Here is a 20,104-nt window from a genome sequence, read left to right as displayed (position 1 = left end):
AATACTTAATTAAATCTAGAATACCATGCTTAATTGGTATAGGTAAGAGTAAACATTTTAAAGATCATCAACCACAATAACATTTAAGATAATTGGCAACAGTTATGATTTGTTGATTACCTAATATGTACAAGGCTATGTGTTAGGTAATAAAGATACTACAAAACTCAGAAGTCCCTGCCTGAGAGCCTGTGATTTCCAGTGAAGCAGGCAAAATACACAGAAAATAATAGTAAGAATTCTAGTTTTTATATTTTAGGGCAACAATTCTTAATCCTGATAGCACAGTAGGACTACCTGGGAAGCTTTAAAAAAAAAAAAAAATACCAATGTTGTGGCCCTACCCCAAACCAATTAAATCAGAATTTTTGGAGTAGGGCCAGGATATGCAAATTAAATTACAGAGCTGGAAATCAGATGCTATTAAAATGTAAATTTTATATATTATGTTTTTTCCATATATTCTGTACTTCATTTCCCAGTTTTTATTTGAGAGACTTTCCAAGCATTATATTTAGCATATAGATTTTCACTTTAAACAATCTATTCTAGATTTCTTTATTTTATTATAAAATTAGATATAAACCTTATATTTTATTATATAAACAGCAAATGTTTTAATAAATTTTAATTTTATTTTTTGCCACCTATAAATAAACAATTTTATCTCTTTTATCCTCCAACAAATATTTCAGCGTCTTTTAGCAAAGAAAAAAGTTTCTTTTTTACAGAAAATTAATTATATCATTTCTACAGCAAGTACATTTAAACAGTTCATCGCTAAACATTTTAGCTGTTCACTAGCATGCGCTTATATAACTTGTAAAGATTATAAATATTTAAATCTCTTCTAAATTGTACTATGCAATGGAAACAACAACAGACCTTATTTGGAGGTTGACCATGGAAGTGTTAGCATCCTGGCATCTCTAGTCCCCTCGGACAGCAGCTTTGAAAATTCTGGCCAAAAATCATGCAAACAGTAGTGATACAGTTAGCAAGAAAAAGCTTATTTAGTGATGATAGAAATAGTGATGTGGCACAATTGTCTGTTAAACTGAAAAAAAGGATTTTTAATATTCAGGTTGCACTGTATTTTTTTACCACGAGAGGTCCCTAAATCCTCTTTGGTGTATTCAGGCCATTTGATGTGTATATCAGACTGTTGCAACACTTTGTATTATTTCTGTCACTCTACATTAACCAATTTTCTAACATAGAAAGCTAAACTTTTATTCTTTAGAATCAGCTTTTTAAAAGAATTTCCTTTAAATCTCCTCTGGACCTAGAAAATACCAGCATCAAAGGATCTAAGAGTGGTGGAAAAACCAGGAAAATAAGTTACATAAAGTGGCAGTGAAATAGAATTCCTTTAGAGGTTAAGTGAAAACACAGGCTTCTTTGTGAGTTAAGAACAAACAATACCGCTCCTTTCCATCTTAGGTCTAAATTCCATTTTGTTCAATCAGTGTTAATTAGTATCATAATTAAACATGACTTTTTTCATAGGCTGCCTTAATCATACATGAATAATATTATTTTTGTCACTTCAATTTGGCTCTGTGGTACTAATCAAACTCTTGCCTTGAATGTAAGGAAACATAAATGTTCCTGTGTCTGCTCCTGTACTAATTTAGGTATTCATATGTTGAATACTTGCTCCATGCCAAGCAGAAAGATATATTTCTTGCCTTTAGAAGTTTATAGTTTCTTTGGGGATATAATTTAATAGACAGTTATAATCCATTGTAGTATGTTTAACATAACTCTTCATTTGATTTAATACCTTGACTTATTTCAATAAAAAGATATTTCTATTTGTATAATTATGTCTCCTATTTCTTTAATAATTGGAGGTTACAAGGGGGCAAAAATATTTTCTCCATGGCAGCCAGTGATCTTTTGTAGTAAGAGCAACTCATAATCTACCACTGGGTATGTGTTTGTACAGGGCTTGTCTTTTTTAGTTTGTCCATTTCAGTCTGGCTTATGAACAAAGCAAGGACATCTCCGTTATGACTTTAGAGAATAATTTTATCTGATTAAACTATTATATTTGTACTCTTTTCAATCAGACATTACTAATTAAGAGATACTAATGAAATTAACCAAGGTAAGAAATTTAAAATATTGTATTTAAATTCATATGTCTTATATTTTTATTCCTTTGGAATTGTTAACAGCAGCTTTTTAATAATAATTTATATTTTGATCACTAGATGGCACTAAGCACATGTAGCTAAGAAAAAATAACTTTTTCTCAAGTTTTCTGAAAACAAGTCTATGTTTTCAGCATTACACACTATAAATTTTTTTGTTATGTAACCCATAAAATTCTTCTTGCTACAAAAGCGTTGTTTTACTAAGTGAAATAATCTCACATCTGACTCCCTTAGGTATAGTAAGTTCCAAGAGAGACACAGCCTCTGAAATTAGCAGTCATCCACTCATCAAACTTTTCTATTATTGGCCATTTGCATTTTTTTTTTTTTTTTTTTTTGAGACAGAGTCTCGCTCTGTCGCCGGGGCTGGAGTGCAGTGGCCAGATCTCAGCTCACTGCAAGCTCCGACTCCCGGGTTTATGCCATTCTCCTGCCTCAGCCTCCCGAGTAGCTGGGACTACAGGCGCCCGCCACCTCGCCCGGCTAGTTTTTGTATTTTTAGTAGAGACGGGGTTTCACCGTGTTAGCCAGGATGGTCTCCATCTCCTGACCTCGTGATCCACCCGTCTCAGCCTCCCAAAGTGCTGGGATTACAGGCTTGAGCCACCGTGCCCGGCCTTTATCATCTGTTTCTTAAACTGGCCTTTTCTTACTAGTACTTCCTCTTCCCTGGAAAACAGAGACTATATTTTAATTTTTTAAAGGGGTATTATATAGCCTCTGGTATGTTAAAAAGAGATCCTAGAGATTCACACACAAAAGTTCCTGTAGGGCAAACTATAAAAAGAGCAAAAACTTTGTTTTTGTTTTTGGTCTTCTAAATATTCTCATATTGCAACATATTCTTTCTTCTGTTATTTTTGGTCTGGTTATGATATTCATGAAATATATTTTCTGAATCACGATGCTTTAGGTTGCAAATAATAAATATCCTTAATATTTAAGCTATTATTAAATTGAGTTATTTTGTACAACTGGAAGTTGTCCAGAAGTTGAATGGTACGTCCAGTGGTGGTTAGAGTTAGTCAGTGACTTAATCAGAAATCCAATGGTGGCCAGGCACAGTGGCTCACGCCTGTGATCACAGCACTTTTAGAGGCCTGAGGTGGGAGGATCACTTGAGCCCAGGAGTTCAAGGCTGCAGTAAGTTATGATTGTGCCACAGTGCACTCCAGTCTGGGCAACAGAGCGAGACACTGTCTCAAAAACAGAAACAAAAGCAGAAACCCAGTGATGTCATCAGGGACCCAGGTTTGTTTCCTTTCATATGTCCACTCCGCTATCTCTGATATATCAGACTTGTGCTTTGTGTTGATGATAACCACTGCAGTTCTACATAGAATTTATAATCGTGGTAAAGTCCAGTAGTAGAAGTAGGGATATTTCCCCCTTTATAGGTTTCTTTTTATCAGTGATATATATTACTTCAGGATCCTGCAGCAAAGTTCTCCTCAGGTCTCATTTGCCAGGCCTGGGTCCCCAGCACTTCCTAAACAATTCAATGACAAGAGAAGGGAATAAATGTGATGGGTGTAGACTGATAGAGACCCTTGCCCTTGCTAGCATCACAGACCCCCTCAGAGGAAGACGAAACCTGAAACAATATCAGAGCACTCCCCAGCAAAGAGGGAGATGGATGTGGGGAGGCAGACCACAATATTTGCTACCATTTTTGTTTTTATTTGTTCGTTTTGTTTCACTCAAAGACTCTTCTTCCTGGCCGGGCGCTGGCTCACGCCTATAATCCCAGCACTTTGGGAGCGCAAGGCAAGCAGATTGTGAGGTCAAGAGGTCAAGACCATCCTGGCAAACATGGTGCAACCCCGTCTCTACTAAAAACACACAAGTTAGCTGGGCATGGTGGCGGGTGCCTGTAGTCCCAACTACTCAGGAGGCTGAGACAGGAGAATTGCTTGAACCTGGGAGGCGGAGGTTGCAGTTAGCCAGAGATCACACCACTGCACTGCAGCTTGGTGACAGAGTGAGACTCCGTCTCAAAAAAAAAAAAAAAAAAACTCTTCTTCCTGATGTCCTGATGTTCTTGAAATATAACTTTCAAGTATTTCAAGTGTATCACACTGGACAGAGTCACAGATGTATCCCGTATCTAGCTACTGCAGACTCTATCATTCAGTACAAGCTTTTAAGCTATTTTTTTTTTTTTTTTGTATTTTCTATGCATGTATCCTTTTTGTAACAATTAGAGAAAGTAAAATCTTGGATTATTTTTATCTGCTTATGAGTTCTATCATGCTCTGAGAGCAATATTTCTAAAAGATGTTATGAATCTAGTAGCATTTCAACTAAATCTGCAATTGCCTGCTGAGTACCCACAACTTTAAAAGCACTGGGTCAAGCACTATGGGTAAGTCTGGCCCAGACATCTGGAAACACTGCCACCATCTGCCCTGGAGCTCAGCCAGACCCCGTGGACACTCTAAAGGGGCAGAGTAAGCAGTCCCACTTCAGTGATGCGAGTCATTCAATGTTCCCTGTCAACTACAGTGCCTTTTGGCCTGTTCTGGCCTATTTTACACCAGTTTTTCCATTTGGTATCTCAGCACTTCTCAAAGGCTATAGAATGGCTCCCCTAGTATAGGTTCCATCTGAAATAGCAAACTGTGACTCTGAGGAACTCATCCCCCTTCTTGGCTATTTATGCCAAAGACATGATCCTGGTGCAGTATCTGAATGTTGATTTGTTTCTTATCTGTATTCAGCAAATATTCATTGAATAATTAAAAGAATATTTGTAACCAATTGATATTTCACATGTAAGGTTTTCTCTTACAGCATTTGAAAATGTTGATCATATTGTGTTTCTTGTGTTACCTGTTTTTGTTTTTTTTTTTTTTTTTTTTTTGAGATGGAGTCTCGCTCTGTCGCCCAGGCTGGAGTGCAGTGGCCGGATCTCAGCTCACTGCAAGCTCCGCCTCCCGGGTTTACGCCATTCTCCTGCCTCAGCCTCCCGAGTAGCTGGGACTACAGGCGCCCGCCACCTCGCCCGGCTAGTTTTTTGTATTTTTTAGTAGAGACAGGGTTTCACCGTGTTAGCCAGGATGGTCTCGATCTCCTGACCTCGTGATCCGCCCGTCTCGGCCTCCCAAAGTGCTGGGATTACAGGCTTGAGCTGCTGCGCCCGGCCGTGTTACCTGTTTTAACAGTTTATCAGTTCTTGTCAAATAGCCAGTGAATATTATCAACTAACATTTTCAAACAATAATTTGTTTTCAAGTAAAGAACTATTCTTAAAAAGCAAATAGTATTGGCATAATTGCTAGGTTGGTCAAACTTTGTTCTTATCTTTTTAGTTTTATCTATAGATTTGAAAGAGATTAACTTGTTAGAGAATAGATTTAGTTAAAAAATGTTTAAAAAGGGAAACCTCAATGATATTTTTATTTTTCAGAAAACTGTGGAATATATTTTCCAGAAATAAAAAGAGATCCAGGCAGATATTTACACAGTTGTCCTGAATCTGTGAAAAAGTGGCTTCGACAGCTAAAGAATGCTGGGAAAATTCTTCTGTTAATTACCAGTTCTCACAGTGATTACTGTAGACTTCTCTGTGAATATATCCTTGGGTGAGTGATGAGTCATTCGGTTTTCATTGTCTTATGAAATACAGATAGCAAATTAGACCAGGGCTTTTTAAAAAGTGTCAGCCATGACCATATCATTATTTTAAGCAATGCTGAGTGACAGTTTTTTTTTTTTTTTCTCATGACATACCTCAGTATCTGCTGACAGCAGCCCAACCAAGTACATTTTAGCAAAGCAATGTTACTGGGGACCAGTATGATCATAGCTCACCGAATGTCCAGGTTTTAGGTTTTCTAGAAGGTGGTAAACTGTATATCCTTCAGTTTTCCATGAATTTGGTTTCTCATCTTTGGATGATGACTGAGGGACACTGAGTTGTAGGTTATACTCCTCCACAGGTACCTGGAGTACAGCCACTTTTTAGTCATTTCAGTTTGGAGCCATGTACTTTACTGTTTAACACAGCCATAATGGTATTGAATTCATGAAAATGAAGGCAGTATAATTGCATAGACTTTAAAGTAAGACAGACTTGACTTCAAGCCCCACTCTGCAGTTTACTGGTTTACCTGGGGTAGGTTTTATAACCTCTTTAAGCTTCAATTTTGTCATCATAAAAATGGTACAGTAATGCCTTGTGGGTATGAGGGGATATTTAAATAGCATAATACAGGTAGAGAATTAGATAGGAATAGTTGATAGACTTCAGTGTGTAAATACTTATTCTTGTGGGCAATACCAGGAAATGCCTATGGTCAAAGCAAGATTCCACAGTGAGCTATTTTCCTCAAATTCCATCAAACACCGAATTGCCGTGAGTATGGAGCAAGTTTGGGCCTTAAAACCTACCTTCACCAGCTTTTTTAGCATCATGATTTCCATGTTCCTTAGCATGTGTGGCTTTAGTTTGTTCTATGATATGCTTACAATCTGTGAGTAGAATTTCTGCTTTTTGAATAATATATAGGCTGATATATAATAATGCATCCTTTGGGTGAATTAAGGCTAAAGTCCTGGATGTCTTGGAAGGTGCCGCTCATAGAGACATTTGCTATCCTAGTAGTGGACCCATGCTTTAAAATGAACAATTGAGATTTTAATTCCACTTTTATTAGCATAGATAGCTATAGTCTTTCTTCATCTCAATTTCTATTTATTGCTGTTTGATTCATAAAAGTATTCTGGAATGTTGCATAAATATTGTTTCCCCCATTGTAATAGTGAGTCCTTCAGGAGAAGGGCTACCTTTCCTTTGCCATCAGAAATAATCCTTAATATAATGATAAGTACAGATTTAAAATCATTATTTATTGTCATATAAAAGTTACCACATTATAAGACTACACTGATTGTCAGATAAAGTATCTTCTTCACATTTGAAGCACTCTCTGAAAGATGACCATGACTTGCTATAATGCTGCTTTCTGTGGGACCCATGTAACACGCAAAATTGTTAACTCTTCAAGCTAACAAAGCCAGCCAATTGCAGGCCCCCAAATTTGAAGACAGATTTTCCAAATATTTCCAACTGTTAGAAACTATTGACTTCACTGCCGAAGCCAGCTTGGTACCTAGAGTCTATGTACTGCTTTCTCTTTTTCCTGATTGTGTTTATACTTCAAAGAGTTGTCAGGAAGACTAGTACTCAACCACCTTCTATTTCCAGTGGAATGTTCACCTTAAAGTGTGAGAAAAATGTAAAGCATATAAAAGTTAAAAGATAAATGATGCTGTTGTAAAATAGATAAGCAAAGATCAAGTTCTGTTTTATATGGACCTATTCTAATTCTTAAAATAAATTTATGAAAAATTGTGTTGCTTTTAGGAATGATTTTACAGACCTTTTTGACATTGTGATTACAAATGCACTGAAGCCTGGTTTCTTCTCCCACTTACCAAGTCAGAGACCTTTCCGGACGCTCGGTAAGTTAAATTTGGTTTCTTTCTTCTCCTGTATACCGTTGACTAACAACCTTGTGCAGAACACTGTTGTTACATGCAATGCCATGTCTTCTTTTCTCTCATGGGGAAGAAAAAAGATAATAAACCTACGTTTGTATTAAATTTTATGCTACCACTTTATATCACAATTATTTCTTTGCATGTCAGCCTTTCCCTGACTTTAAAAATGAAGAGCATGAACTTCACCTTAGTTTTTAGGACCTAAATAAATGCCTCGATAAATGTTTGAAGGATGGATTACTTGTGATAAATCAGTTGAGTTGTTTTCTAGAACAAAAGCACCTGCGGAACACATGAGGATCATAACAAATGAAAGATTCCTGTCTCTGGGGAAAGGGAAGGCCTTCCTGAAAGGGTGTTTAGAATTGTCATTCATGTAGTAGAGACTGATAGGGAGAGAGGCGGAATGAAAGGGATTTGTGGGTGAAAAAGAATGATAATAGAGTGAGGTACTCATAGTAGGTGCTCTTGAAAGCTTCTTAAATAAATACATAAATGAATAAAAAGCAGAACCTGATCAGGAGTAGAGAAGTTATAGTTTTTGGGGAGTGAAAGACAGTGACTTTAGTTTTGATATCTGTTGTATCTTTTATTTCTATTTAAGTAGTTTCAAGTAAGCTCAATGATATATTAACATTTGAGGACCATTCAGAAGTTCTCTTAGGAGAGGACCACCTAAAATAAATCCAGGATGGTTAGAAATTGAAACACAGTTAATGGTTGTAAATGCACATAAATGTATAAAAGATTATTAAGAAATAAAATTTATAGATCTACCTAGAAATCTAGCTGTCTTTTAAAGAGAATGATAAAATTAACATACATACATATTATAAGCATAGTATATATAAGCATCTACCATAATATATGATTTATAATTTTACTTTTGATTAATATGCTTGGCATTATATAACAACTTGGGCCAGGTTGGACTGATATTTAATATACATTTCTCTTTACTTTCCCATGGCCACATACTACCCTGTTCTGAAATAAAATTTAAAATTTCTCAAAAAAGTGTTCAGGTGAATCAGACACATTTAATACATTTATTTAATATGGTAATACAGTATTATTTACTTTGAACTTATTTTTGCTATTCAAAAGCCTGATTCAATTCTAGGCATTTGATAGTAGCTCAGTACTCAGTGTTGGGCTTATGAACAGTGAAATCTAAGTGAGGCTCATTGTAGCACGTGTCAAGCACCAAGCCTTTTTCTGTGCACCAGACAGATATGTGAACATGTGAGCACATCAGCAAGTGCAAGGGATGCTTATGGATCTTAGTACGTGTCATGAAGGTAATAACCACCTTATGAGGTACAGCATATGGGGCAGGCTTCCTTAGAGTGGCTGGCCAGGGAAGCTCTGTCCAAAAAGGTTAGGTAAGGTGACTTGCAAGGTGAGCCCTGAGGGACAAGTGATGAGAAGAGCAGAGGAAGAGCGTTCCTGGCACTCTTCATTCATTGGATCAGATGAATGCCAGGGCCCGGTGGGAGATTAGTTTTGTCGCATTCTAGTAACAAAGAAGAGACCTGCCCTTCTGGCACATGGTCATGGGGTGGGAGGGGGTGAAGTTAGGGAGGCAGGCACCCTCATAAGCAGTGGAAAGGGGTTTGAATTTTATTCCACAAGTAACCTGAAGCTGTTCCGTTGTTTGAGGCAGAAGAGTGATATAAGAGACTGCTTTGGCTGCTGGGTGGGGAATGGTTTGGGTGTGGGGAAGGATGGAAAGAGGAAGACCTGGCAACTGCAGTGTCCGCAGTAAGACACTGTGGTGGTTTGGTCCAGAGCGACAGTACTGGAGACGGAGAGAGGTAGATACATTTAAGATACATTATGGAGTTGGAAAACACAGGGCTCCATGATACTAAAAGAAACAGCAGATGAAAAGAAAGGAGTAATAAAAAAATAACTTCCAGGTGGTTGATTTTTCTTTTTCCTGAAATGAGCAAGTGAGTAGATGGTGGTACCGTTTATAGACTTGGGGAAAAATACAGAGGATAAAGTTATATGGAGCAGGGGTTACATCTATTAAGAACTCGTTTTTCAACGTGTTAATTTTGAGATGCTTATGAGTTATGTAACTGTCATTATCAAATTGTATAAATATGCCTGGAGTCCAAGGGAACAAGTCTAGGCTGAAGATATATATTGGGAGTAATCAGCTCATAGATAGGTATTTGAAGCCAGGGGCTTATATGAAACCAAATATAGAGAGAATGTAGATAGGCAAAAGGCCTAGACCAAGCCATGACATTCTCTAATATTAAGGATAGAGAAGAAAGAGTGTAGTGTGGCAGCACATAGATTATAGTAGAGAAAAGAGTAGAATATGTATGCAGAAGCCAGAGGAATGTGGAAAGGGTAGCCAGCTAGTCCAAATGCTACAGAAAAAAAAACACTGAAATGAGGAAAGAGAAATCTTCACTGGGGTGGGCAAGATGGAGGTCACTAGTGCCTCAGTGAACAGTTGCCATAGAGTGGTGGGATAGAAACTAAATTGCAGTGTCTTGAGTAGTTCATTGGAGGTACGGAACCAGGGCATACGTACAGCTCTTTCTAGAATTTTAGCTCTGAATGCGGTCAAAGAATTGAGGTTTTAGCTGGAAGACAATGTAGGATTAAGGGCATATTTTATTTTTTTAAGATAGAAGATACTGGAATATGCGTATGTGGTGATGAGAATGATCTAGTACAGTGGTTTTCAAGGGAGGCAGTTTTGCCCTTCATTGCAAATTTGGCAATGTCTGGAGACATTTTTGGTTGTCACAACTTGGCAGGGGGTAGAGGCTAGGTGTGCTGCTAAGCAGCCTACAACACACAGGACAGCACCCCCCAACGACAAAGAATTATCTAGCCCCAAATCTCAGTAGTGTCAAGGCTAAGAAACCCTAGTCTAGTAGAAAGAAATAGGTCGGTGTTGTTTTTTTATATTGGTTTAAAGTCTTATATAATAAAATCCTTGATATTAAGGAATAATCTGTTATCAAGGATTCTGATAGTATTCTTATAATTAAACCGGAAAAAAATTTAAATGTTTTTCCCCACTTTACAAACTTACATTTAAATATGTGAGTAAGTACCCAATAAAATTTGCTTTTATTTTTATTTTTGTGGGGTTTGCATATTTTGTTCTAAGAAAATCTATATGCCTTGTATACCCATAGTAGTGTTTATGCCATTCCATAAGATTTTTATTAAAATTTCACACAAAGATACAAATAATGGGAAACTGCACATTAAAAATATACCAAGTTTTTTTTTTTAACATATTGGAAATTATAAATGCCTTAACTATGTTGACAATTTACATCATTTTATGTAGTTTTTCTCTATGTAATTGAGAGTATCCTGAGATAAAAGGGTGGAGTGTTTAAAAAATGATTACTTTAGAAGTAACTATCTTAAGACTTGTGTGCAGTATTTTCTGTTAGTTGTACAGTACAACTGGATTTGAGGGCTGACATAATGATGTTGATCCAAACTACATCTTTAAATATTATACTCATCAAAAGACTTGAAAGTCTTTTTGACTGAATTTATGGTATGGAAATATTAGGAATCTAAACTTTAAAAATAAGCACATCCTGATAATAAATATACCATTTTAAAAAATTGTTTTAAATTTTGGGTTATATAAAAACTTAGTTTTTTAATTTCTACTTTCTCTAATTTGTATTTCATTTATTTTTTAATTGACAAGTAAAAATTATATACTTATGTTGTACAACATGGTATTTTGATATGTATATACATTGTAGAATGGCTAAATGATACTATTTAAATAAGTATTACCTCACATTATCATTTTTTGTGTGTGTGGTAAGAACACTTAAAATCTATTCTCTTAGTAAATTTTAAATATACAATGTATTATTTTTAACTCTATGTTATATACAATGTATTTCTTGGATTTATGGATTTATTCCTCCGAACTGAAATTTTGTGTCCTTTGACCAGCATCTCCCAAAACCCCTACCCCTAGCCTCAGATAGCCACCATTTTACTTTCTGATTCCGTGAGTTTGACTTTTTTACATTCCAAACGTAAGTGAGATCATACGGTATTTGTCTTTCTGTACCTGGCTTATTTTGCTTAACATTGTGTCCTCCAGGTTCATCCATGTCACAAATGACAGGATTTCTTTCTTTTTAAGTCAAATAGTATTCCATTATGTATATATATGGTATTTTCTTTATCCTTTAATCTGCTAATGGACATTTAGGTTGATTTCATATCTTGACTATTGTGAATAATGCTGTGATGAACATGGAAGTGCAGATAGCTCAACATACCAATTTCATATATTTTGCATATATACTCAGTACTGGGGTTGCTGGATCATATGGTAGTTATATTTTTAATTATTTTGAGGAACTGCCACACTTTTTTCCATAATGGCTAAACTAATTTACAGTCCCACCAAGAATGTACAAGGATTCCCTTTTCTCCACATGCTCTTTAACACTTACCTTTTGTCTTTTTGATAATAGCCATTCTAATAAGTATGAGGTGGTAGCTCAGTGTGGTTTTAATTTGTATTTCCCCGATGATTAGTGACATTGAGCACTTTTTCATATTGCTGCTAGATACTTGTATAGCTTTTTGAGAAATGTCTATTCAGGTCCTTTGCTCATTTTTTAAATTGGATTATTTGTTTCCTTACTGTTGAGTTGAGTTCTTTTTATGTTTTGGATATTAACCCCTTATCAGAAGTATGCTTTGCAAATATTTTCTACCATTCTACAGATTGCTTTCACTTTGTTGAGTGTTTTCTTTGCAGTTGCATAGCTTTTTAGTATTATGTGATCTCATTTGTCTATTTTTGCTTTTGTTGTCTGTGCATTTGGGGATATAGCCACAAAGTCTTATAAAAATTTCATTTTAACTAGCAGTCTACTGTGTTTCATTCTCCTCTGTGGTTTTAGAGATGAAAAATCTGGATTGATGAAGCAGGACCCAAAGTCCTACCAGTCTCTATAATGAAGACTGTGAAGTGCCTAGCAATCTCAGCATATATAGGATTTCATGCTTTTTGTACAGATATTTAGAAAAGTTTACCTCATTTTGGCCGGGCGCGGTGGCTCATGCCTGTAATCTCAGCACTTTGGAAGGTCAAGGCGGATGGATTCGAGACGAGGTCGGGAGTTCGAGACCAGCCTGACCAACATGGAGAAACCCCCATCTCTACTAAAAGTACAAAATTAGCCACGCATGGTGGCACATGCCTGTAATCCCAGCTACTAGGGAGGCTGAGGCAGGAGAATCGCTTGAACCTGGGAGGCGGAGATTGCGGTGAGCCAAGATCACGCCATTGCACTCCAGCCTGGGCAACAAGAGCGAAACTCCGACTCAAAAAAAAAAAAAAGAAAAAGAAAAGTTTACCTCATTTTTATCACATCCAGGAGGGCTAGATATCTAAGGTTCTTTCCAGCCTTTGTTTTCTGGGCCTCTGATTTAAAATATTTCAGTGGAAGAATATTTTTTAGAATTAAACCAAAATACTTTATTGTATTTAGAATGCAAAAAAGATTGCCAGAACTATTACTAATTACAAGATTGTACTGCACATATTTTAAAATCCCTACTTCATTACATTCTATGTGTTTATTCTGCTGCTGATTCTGATTCTTCAGGTACCTCTAACTGCTTTACCTCCGTTTCTACTACCTTTCCCTTTTAATGTTGATATTCCCTAACATTCTATATTTGGCTCTCCTTTCTTCTGTTGTCCTTCAGCTCTCTACCACTGGGAAGGTTTTAACTATCATCTATATACTGGTAGTTCACATTTCCTTATCTCTGGGCTTCACATTTCTCTGACCTTCAGAAGCCTATTTCTATCTGTCTTCTAAAATCTTCACATCCCACAGCCCCAGAGTCGCAGGAAACTTGATATGCTTGCAACAGCTCATTAAATCCCCATCCCATTTTAGCATGCCCCTCTTCCCATATTCCATAATTACATTTTAGCTACTTTTCCAAGCACAGACCTTAACCAAGCTAGTAAGCAAAAACCACAATTACTTTTGCACTAACGTAAAAAAAATCAGTCATCCTCATTTCTTCCCTCCCTTTTAAGTTGTCCTTCCGTTTGCTCAGGTTTGTCCTCACTACATTCCCACCACTGCCCCTATCATCCCTTGTGTGAAATGGCACAATATTTTAAGTCATTGCTCCAAATGGTCAAAGTAGAGTTAATACAACTGAGCTTGCTGGGATGGAAGGCACAGCGAGCCAATCACAAAACACAGCATGGCCTTATCGAGTGGCACAGGTTTGACATCAGCGGTTGTCATGGTAACAGAGGCGAAGATGCTGATACCAGGGTCAGTCAGGACCGAGCTCCTCCCGCCAGTCTGATTCCTGCCGGTGCTTAAGGATGTATGGAGGGGAGAAGCGGCTTCCAAGCAAAATCTTCTTCCTCTCTTTTCTCTATCACGTGCACTGAGTCACCAGATCCTCGCCAGTGCTGAGAGCGGGGATACGGGGAATCTCTGTCTTGCAAGATTAAATTATTATTGGAGAGGGAACGTGTCTGCCTTGTTCACTGCAGTGTCGCCAGTGCTGCTTAGCTCAGTTCCTGCCCCTGCCCACCATTGGGAGAATCATGATCCAACTCTCTCTCTTCCCTCTCTTTTCTCTTCTCTCTCTCTCTCTCTCTCTCTCTCGGCCTTAGCTGTCACCAGTACACTGACTCTGACTCCCAATTCTTTCCCTGAGACCTGTTTTCCTGAGTCTCCTACGCAGTTCCTCGTCCACACTAGGCAGCTCCACTCAGTGTTCTGAAATCAAGCTTGAGATTCTCCTTCCGCCTAGAAACCACAACCAACCAAATATGCTGGTCACCTTGTGTGGCTTCCTTACCTAACCATCTATTAAAATTCTCCAGCTGATAACCTCCGTTGTCTTTACCCTTTTACCTCCAGTATGCTGTGCATTAAATCCTGCTTAATATGCCTGGGAAATCTCTCATCTCCGTCCTCCTTTCCCTTTCCGCTAGGCTATCTAACCCCTCCCTAAGCTCTCTTCAGACACTTTTCATTAGCACAGACTTCTATTTTTGAGTTCTTTAAAATTTCCCACATCTTTTTTATTAATTACTTAGGCACAAATATATTTAATCACATGCACACAGTATCTCATTGGCTTCCATTCCATGTAGCATCCTAAGGCTAATTGTACAATATGGTTCCTAAATTACCTTTCCATCCTCCTTAACTTATCTCCATAAAAGTATTCTTTACTGCTACTGAAATGATTGCCTTTTATTCTTATATCAAATTTTTGTTCTCGCTATTCTGTCAACATCAGTGTTTCTCAGACTTTAATGTACACATGAATCACCTAGAGATCTTGTTAAAATGGAGATTCTGATTCAGAGGCCCTGGTGAAACCTTACATTCTGCATTTCTGAATAACTTGTCTGGTGAAGCAGACGCTACTGGTTGGAAGACCACACTTTGAGTGGCATAGATATGTGTAGAATGCCTTCTCCCTTTCCTCTCTGGTGACTTCCTACCTCTTATTTAAGGTCAAACATACAAATCACATTTTCTTTGCAATACCTTCCTTCTGCAGCTCCAGCCAGAGCTGTTTCTTTCTCTGTATTGTTTAGTGTTTTCACTTGGTTACAGTTGGGAAATTGTCTGATGAACTTTGTCACTGGATATTAGTGCTGAGGGGTGCAGCTGTGTGCAGGAATCTGTCTGTCTTTAGCACAATTCCAGCAACATTAAAAGCTCCCAGAATGAAAGAGGCTGAATCCATCAGCGAACTAGTCAACTCCATCTCTACTAAGAATACAAAAACTTAGCTGGGCATGGTGGCAGGTGCCTGTAATTCCAGCTGCTCGGGAGGCTGAGGCAGGAAAATCGCTCAAACCCAGGAGGCAGAGATTGCAGTGAGCTGAGATGGCGCCATTGCACTCCAGCCTGGGCAATAAGAGCGAAGCTCCATCTCAAAGGAAAAAGACAAGAACTATGAATGAATGGTAAACACCCCCCCACACACACCAAAGTAGATAAGGGTAAGAATCACACTTTTTCTTGAATAGTATAATTTTCCTGTTATAGCCCCCAACACAGGCATTTTACTAGACCTTTTACTTGAAAAATGTCTTACCTGTCCATGCTAAGAAAGAGAATGTATGTATGAAAATGTACAACTGGAGAAAAAAGTCTAGCCCAGAATTGAGGAAGGGATTTATAAAAGTGAAAATGAACTGTTCAGTCAACTTTACATATATACAGAAAGGAATCCTAGAAATAAAAACTGTAAATATATTTTAATCATAATTCATTATTTAGTAACCTCTAACAAGTCAGAGATTGCCACCAGAATATAAGTACCCTTAGAGAAGAGACCCTAAGTATGCTTAGGGCAGAGACTTGGGCCATCTCATTCACTGCTATACCCCGACTGACTAAAACAGTCTGTGAAATATAGTAAAAATAAAGAATGAGACGAGAAAGAAAATGAATTATATTTCTAGCTCAGATTCTGTTTGACTCCACCAGGCTGTGCAGATCCACTCATGTTTGTAACTTTTTACTTGTAACAGAAAAACAGTGGCAACAACTCACATGTCTGTCTATAGAGGACTATTATTAATAGATAAATAATAGAACATGTATAAAATAGAATGAAATGCACATATTTTAAAAGGAGGTAGATTACACTGTGCTAGCTATAAAATAGTTTAAAAATAGCAAGTTGCAGAGCCTCATGCAGATTATTCTAATATTAGCATTTAAAAGCATTTTAAAATTATTAGTATTATATTAGTTTGCTAGAGCTACCATAACAAAATACCACAAACTAGATAGCTTGAACAATGTATTTTATTTCTTTGCAGTTCTGCAGGCTGTGAAGTCTGAAGCCAGGTTGTAGCAGGATTGGTTTCTTCTAAGGCCTCTCTCTTCTTGGTTTGTAGATGGTTGTTTTCTGCCTGTGTCTTCACATAGTCTTCCTTCTGTGTCTATCTGTGTCCTAATCTCATCTTCTTATAAGGAGACCGTATTGGATTAGGTCCACCCTGAGAGTCTCATTTTAATTTAATCCAGCCTTTAAAGGCTCCATCTCTAAATAGTCACATTCTGATGTACTAGGGGTTATTATTTTAACTTATGATTTGGGGAGGAACATAATTCAGGCCTTAGCAGGTGTATATATATATACTGAAACTCATCAAATTCTTTTATATTCAATTTATATATATTCAATTTATTGTATGTTGATTATGTCTCAACAAATGTGTAAAAACATGGAGGAAAGGAATATGCTCATATTCGTATTTGCTTTTATGTGCATAAAAGAGTGATTGCCTTTTGCAGAAAAGGTGAGTGCATACCAGATAGAGTTCAAAAATAAGACTTTTTAAAAGTATGTAAATATATTACTGATTCAGAAAAAATCTCATAAATACACATTTTTAAACATTAATAAAGTAATGACACCAAGCGCTTTGGGAGTTTAGGAGAGGCAGCAGTCACTGTGAGTTGAGGTTAGACATTCTGGCCTACAAAACTTATCACAGGTTCTGCTCTCTGTGGTAAGTTTCGCTCAGCTTTATTCAAGACTCAGTCTGGCCTTGACTGTATCATTGTCCCATAGCTACTTTGTAACTGTTATACTGTCAAAAACTTTACTGGTTTTTAAACTCATCTTGTCCCTATGTTCTTACAATAAGAAAATAAAAAGATTTACTTCATTGTAATAAAACATAGCTATATTTAGGAATAAATTACAGTTTCCAAGACAGCTTTAGTTTTATTTATTTGCCTAAATTGATTGCTCCTCCATCTCTTTATCCAACTTCATTTGTTTCTTAACTTCATTAGGTCAGTTTTTTGGTAGTTTGTAGGCTAAAAGAAAGGGTTTGAGCTTTGTTCTCCTATGAGTTTTCTCCTTTATAGTTATTTTATAACCCAAACATCCATTAGTGATTAAGTTAAAGGATTTGAGGAATAATTTGTATATCTTGTAGAGCTTTGGTATAGAAAATTGTCCTAATAATATATTTTTATAGAAAAATGTTTTCAATTAATACATTTTACCTAACTGTTAAGACTGCTTTAAATTAAAGCTGGGACAGTGGAATTCTAGGAAAATAATACAGGTTTGCTTTTTTACGAGATAAAGCTTTTTATCAGTGAATTTGGGAGAGACATTGTGAAAATAATAAACTATAAAATTCAGTTCAAAGGGCATTCTAAAGCCCTCCTTCTTTTCTTCATTCATTGCTCAACTGTTTTCAATATAAATGGAAGATTGTAACAGCACTAAATTTGGGCCTTATATAAAGATGTCATAGGGAGTTGGCTGAGGCTCCATCCTAAGTGAGAATTGTTAGTTTGCGGGTGTCCTCAGGGATAGCAGATAAAGGTTTATTCTGTGCTATAGTTGTTTCCTGTTTGTGGCAATACCATGGGACACATTCAGGTCCAGGAATTGAAATTCGGAAATGCTCTCTGGGAGTATCATCTTACTTTGTCTTCTAGCCCTAATTTGAAATCCTTTGGAATAAGGAGGCAAAGTGCATTCTTGTCCTGGCTCTTATTATAACATTTCAGTGACTTTGGGCAGATTCCTCAACTTTTTCAGATATCAATTTATTCACCTGTAAATTGAAGGGATTATAGCTAAGACTTCTTAAACACTTACTTTGTGGCAGACACTTTTCCATGTGCTCTATTTTTATCTGCATTAATTTATTTATACAACCACTCTGTGAGATAAGCATTGTTTTTAGCCCCATTTTAAAACTATGGAAGCAAATTATCACCACCATCTATCCCCTTTGTCTTCTTTATATTTTCTATATCTTCTAACATTATCTTTCTATATCTTCTAACTTTTTTTTTTTTTTTTTTGAGACAGAATCTCGTTCTGTCACCCAGGCTGAAGTCCAGTGGCGCTATCTCGGCTCACTGCAATCTCCGCCTTCTGGGTTCAAGCAATTCTCCTGCTTCAGCCTCCCGAGTAGCTGGGACTACAGGCACGTGCCACTATGCCCGGCTAATTTTTTGTATTTTTAGTAGGGACAGGGTTTCACCATTCTGGCCTGGCTGGTCTTGAACTCTTGACCTCATGATCCACCTGCCTCAGCCTCCCAAAGTGCTGGGATTACAGGCATGAGCCACCGTGCCTAGCCCTTCTAACATATTTTTGATTAAACTTTTTAAAATCAGTATCCTCATTGTACTCTTTGCAGGACACTGTTTTTTGGGTTGGGGTGGGGTTGTTTTTAGACAGGGTCTACCTCTGTCATGCAGCGGGGAGTGTGGTGACGTGATCTCAGCTCACTGAAACCTCTTTCTCCGGGCTCAAGCTATCCTCCCACCTCAACCTCCCAAGTAGCTGGGACTACAGGTGTGCAACCCCTTACCCAGTGAATTTGTGTATTTTTTGAAGAGACTGTGGTTTCACCATGCTGACCAGGTTGGTCTTGAACTCCTGGACTCAAGCAGTCTGCCTGCCTCAGACTCCCAAAGTGTTGGGATTACAGGTGTGAGCCACCATGCCCAGCGTACATTTTAAAATATTATGTAAAAGTAGAGATTTATGTAACTATTTTCAATTGACCTTATAAAGAAGTACAGTGCCCTATCTAAATAATGTAAAAAATGTTTATTTGGGTTTATAAACACTGTGCTTGAAACTTCCCTGAGCTTGTTCATCTGCACTGTACAGCTTCCACCTCAGTTATGTGGCTTTCACAGTCCGAACAGGCTCTCTCCATTGCAGGAATTAATACTTCTCTGAGTCTTGCAGCTTCCTAGCTCTGAAGGCTCTGCCAAAACCCTCAGCCTCAGCTGCCCCTGTAGATTAATTATTCGTTAAGGCAGCCTCCATCCAGTATAGGGGCTGGAAACAGGGAGGGGAGGTAATGTTTGTATAAAGTGAATTTTTTGTTTTGACTTGATTTGGGGTTTTTTGCTTCCTATTAGATTACTGAGTCTCAACATTTAAGAAATTATGATACTATGGATTTTTTAAATTTTTTTCATAAGTAGTAGAAAGATTCTCTTGCCATTATCCTTGCAAAGTAGGCATCTACGTATCAACTGTGAGTCTTTTCAGAAATATTGCTGTAACTTATTCATTTTCCAATTGCCATCAAATCCACATTACTTGCATAGTAAGACATTTCAGTAAATAAACAGACATCAGAAGTGATCACTTTTTACTATGTTTCTCCAGGAATATGCTGAATCTTCTTAGACCCTTTTATTGTTAGGCTAGTACATGATTTTGGCTTCTTATCTATTCTTTCTTTAAAGAATAGTGAGATTTTCATTTAATTTTGCAGAAGAATTTTTAAAATGGCTGCTGAAATGGCAGCAAGATAGGCATAAATATTTATTGAACATAAGCTGCTAGTTGCTATGATTTGGCTTTAATTATCTATAAATGTAGTTTTAGAATTGTGT

General features: G+C 37.2%; 1 protein-coding gene across 2 annotated transcripts in view; it reads left to right on the top strand.

The window, feature by feature from the left end:
* NT5DC1 (5'-nucleotidase domain containing 1) overlaps positions 1-20,104 on the top strand; it is a 151,949-nt gene that overhangs the window by 121,816 nt on the left and 10,029 nt on the right. For both annotated transcript variants that reach the window (XM_023219034.3, XM_023219033.2), the window contains exons 7-8: positions 5,572-5,746; positions 7,531-7,628. In XM_023219034.3, the coding sequence (XP_023074802.1) occupies positions 5,572-5,746; positions 7,531-7,628 (273 nt within the window). The remainder of the gene's footprint in view (positions 1-5,571; positions 5,747-7,530; positions 7,629-20,104) is intronic.

The sequence above is a fragment of the Piliocolobus tephrosceles genome, chromosome 5 (assembly GCF_002776525.5).
Source record: "Piliocolobus tephrosceles isolate RC106 chromosome 5, ASM277652v3, whole genome shotgun sequence".
Taxonomy (NCBI): domain Eukaryota; kingdom Metazoa; phylum Chordata; class Mammalia; order Primates; family Cercopithecidae; genus Piliocolobus; species Piliocolobus tephrosceles.
Note: the sequence above shows the minus strand (reverse complement) of the source record. Positions and strands in the feature narration are given on the sequence as shown.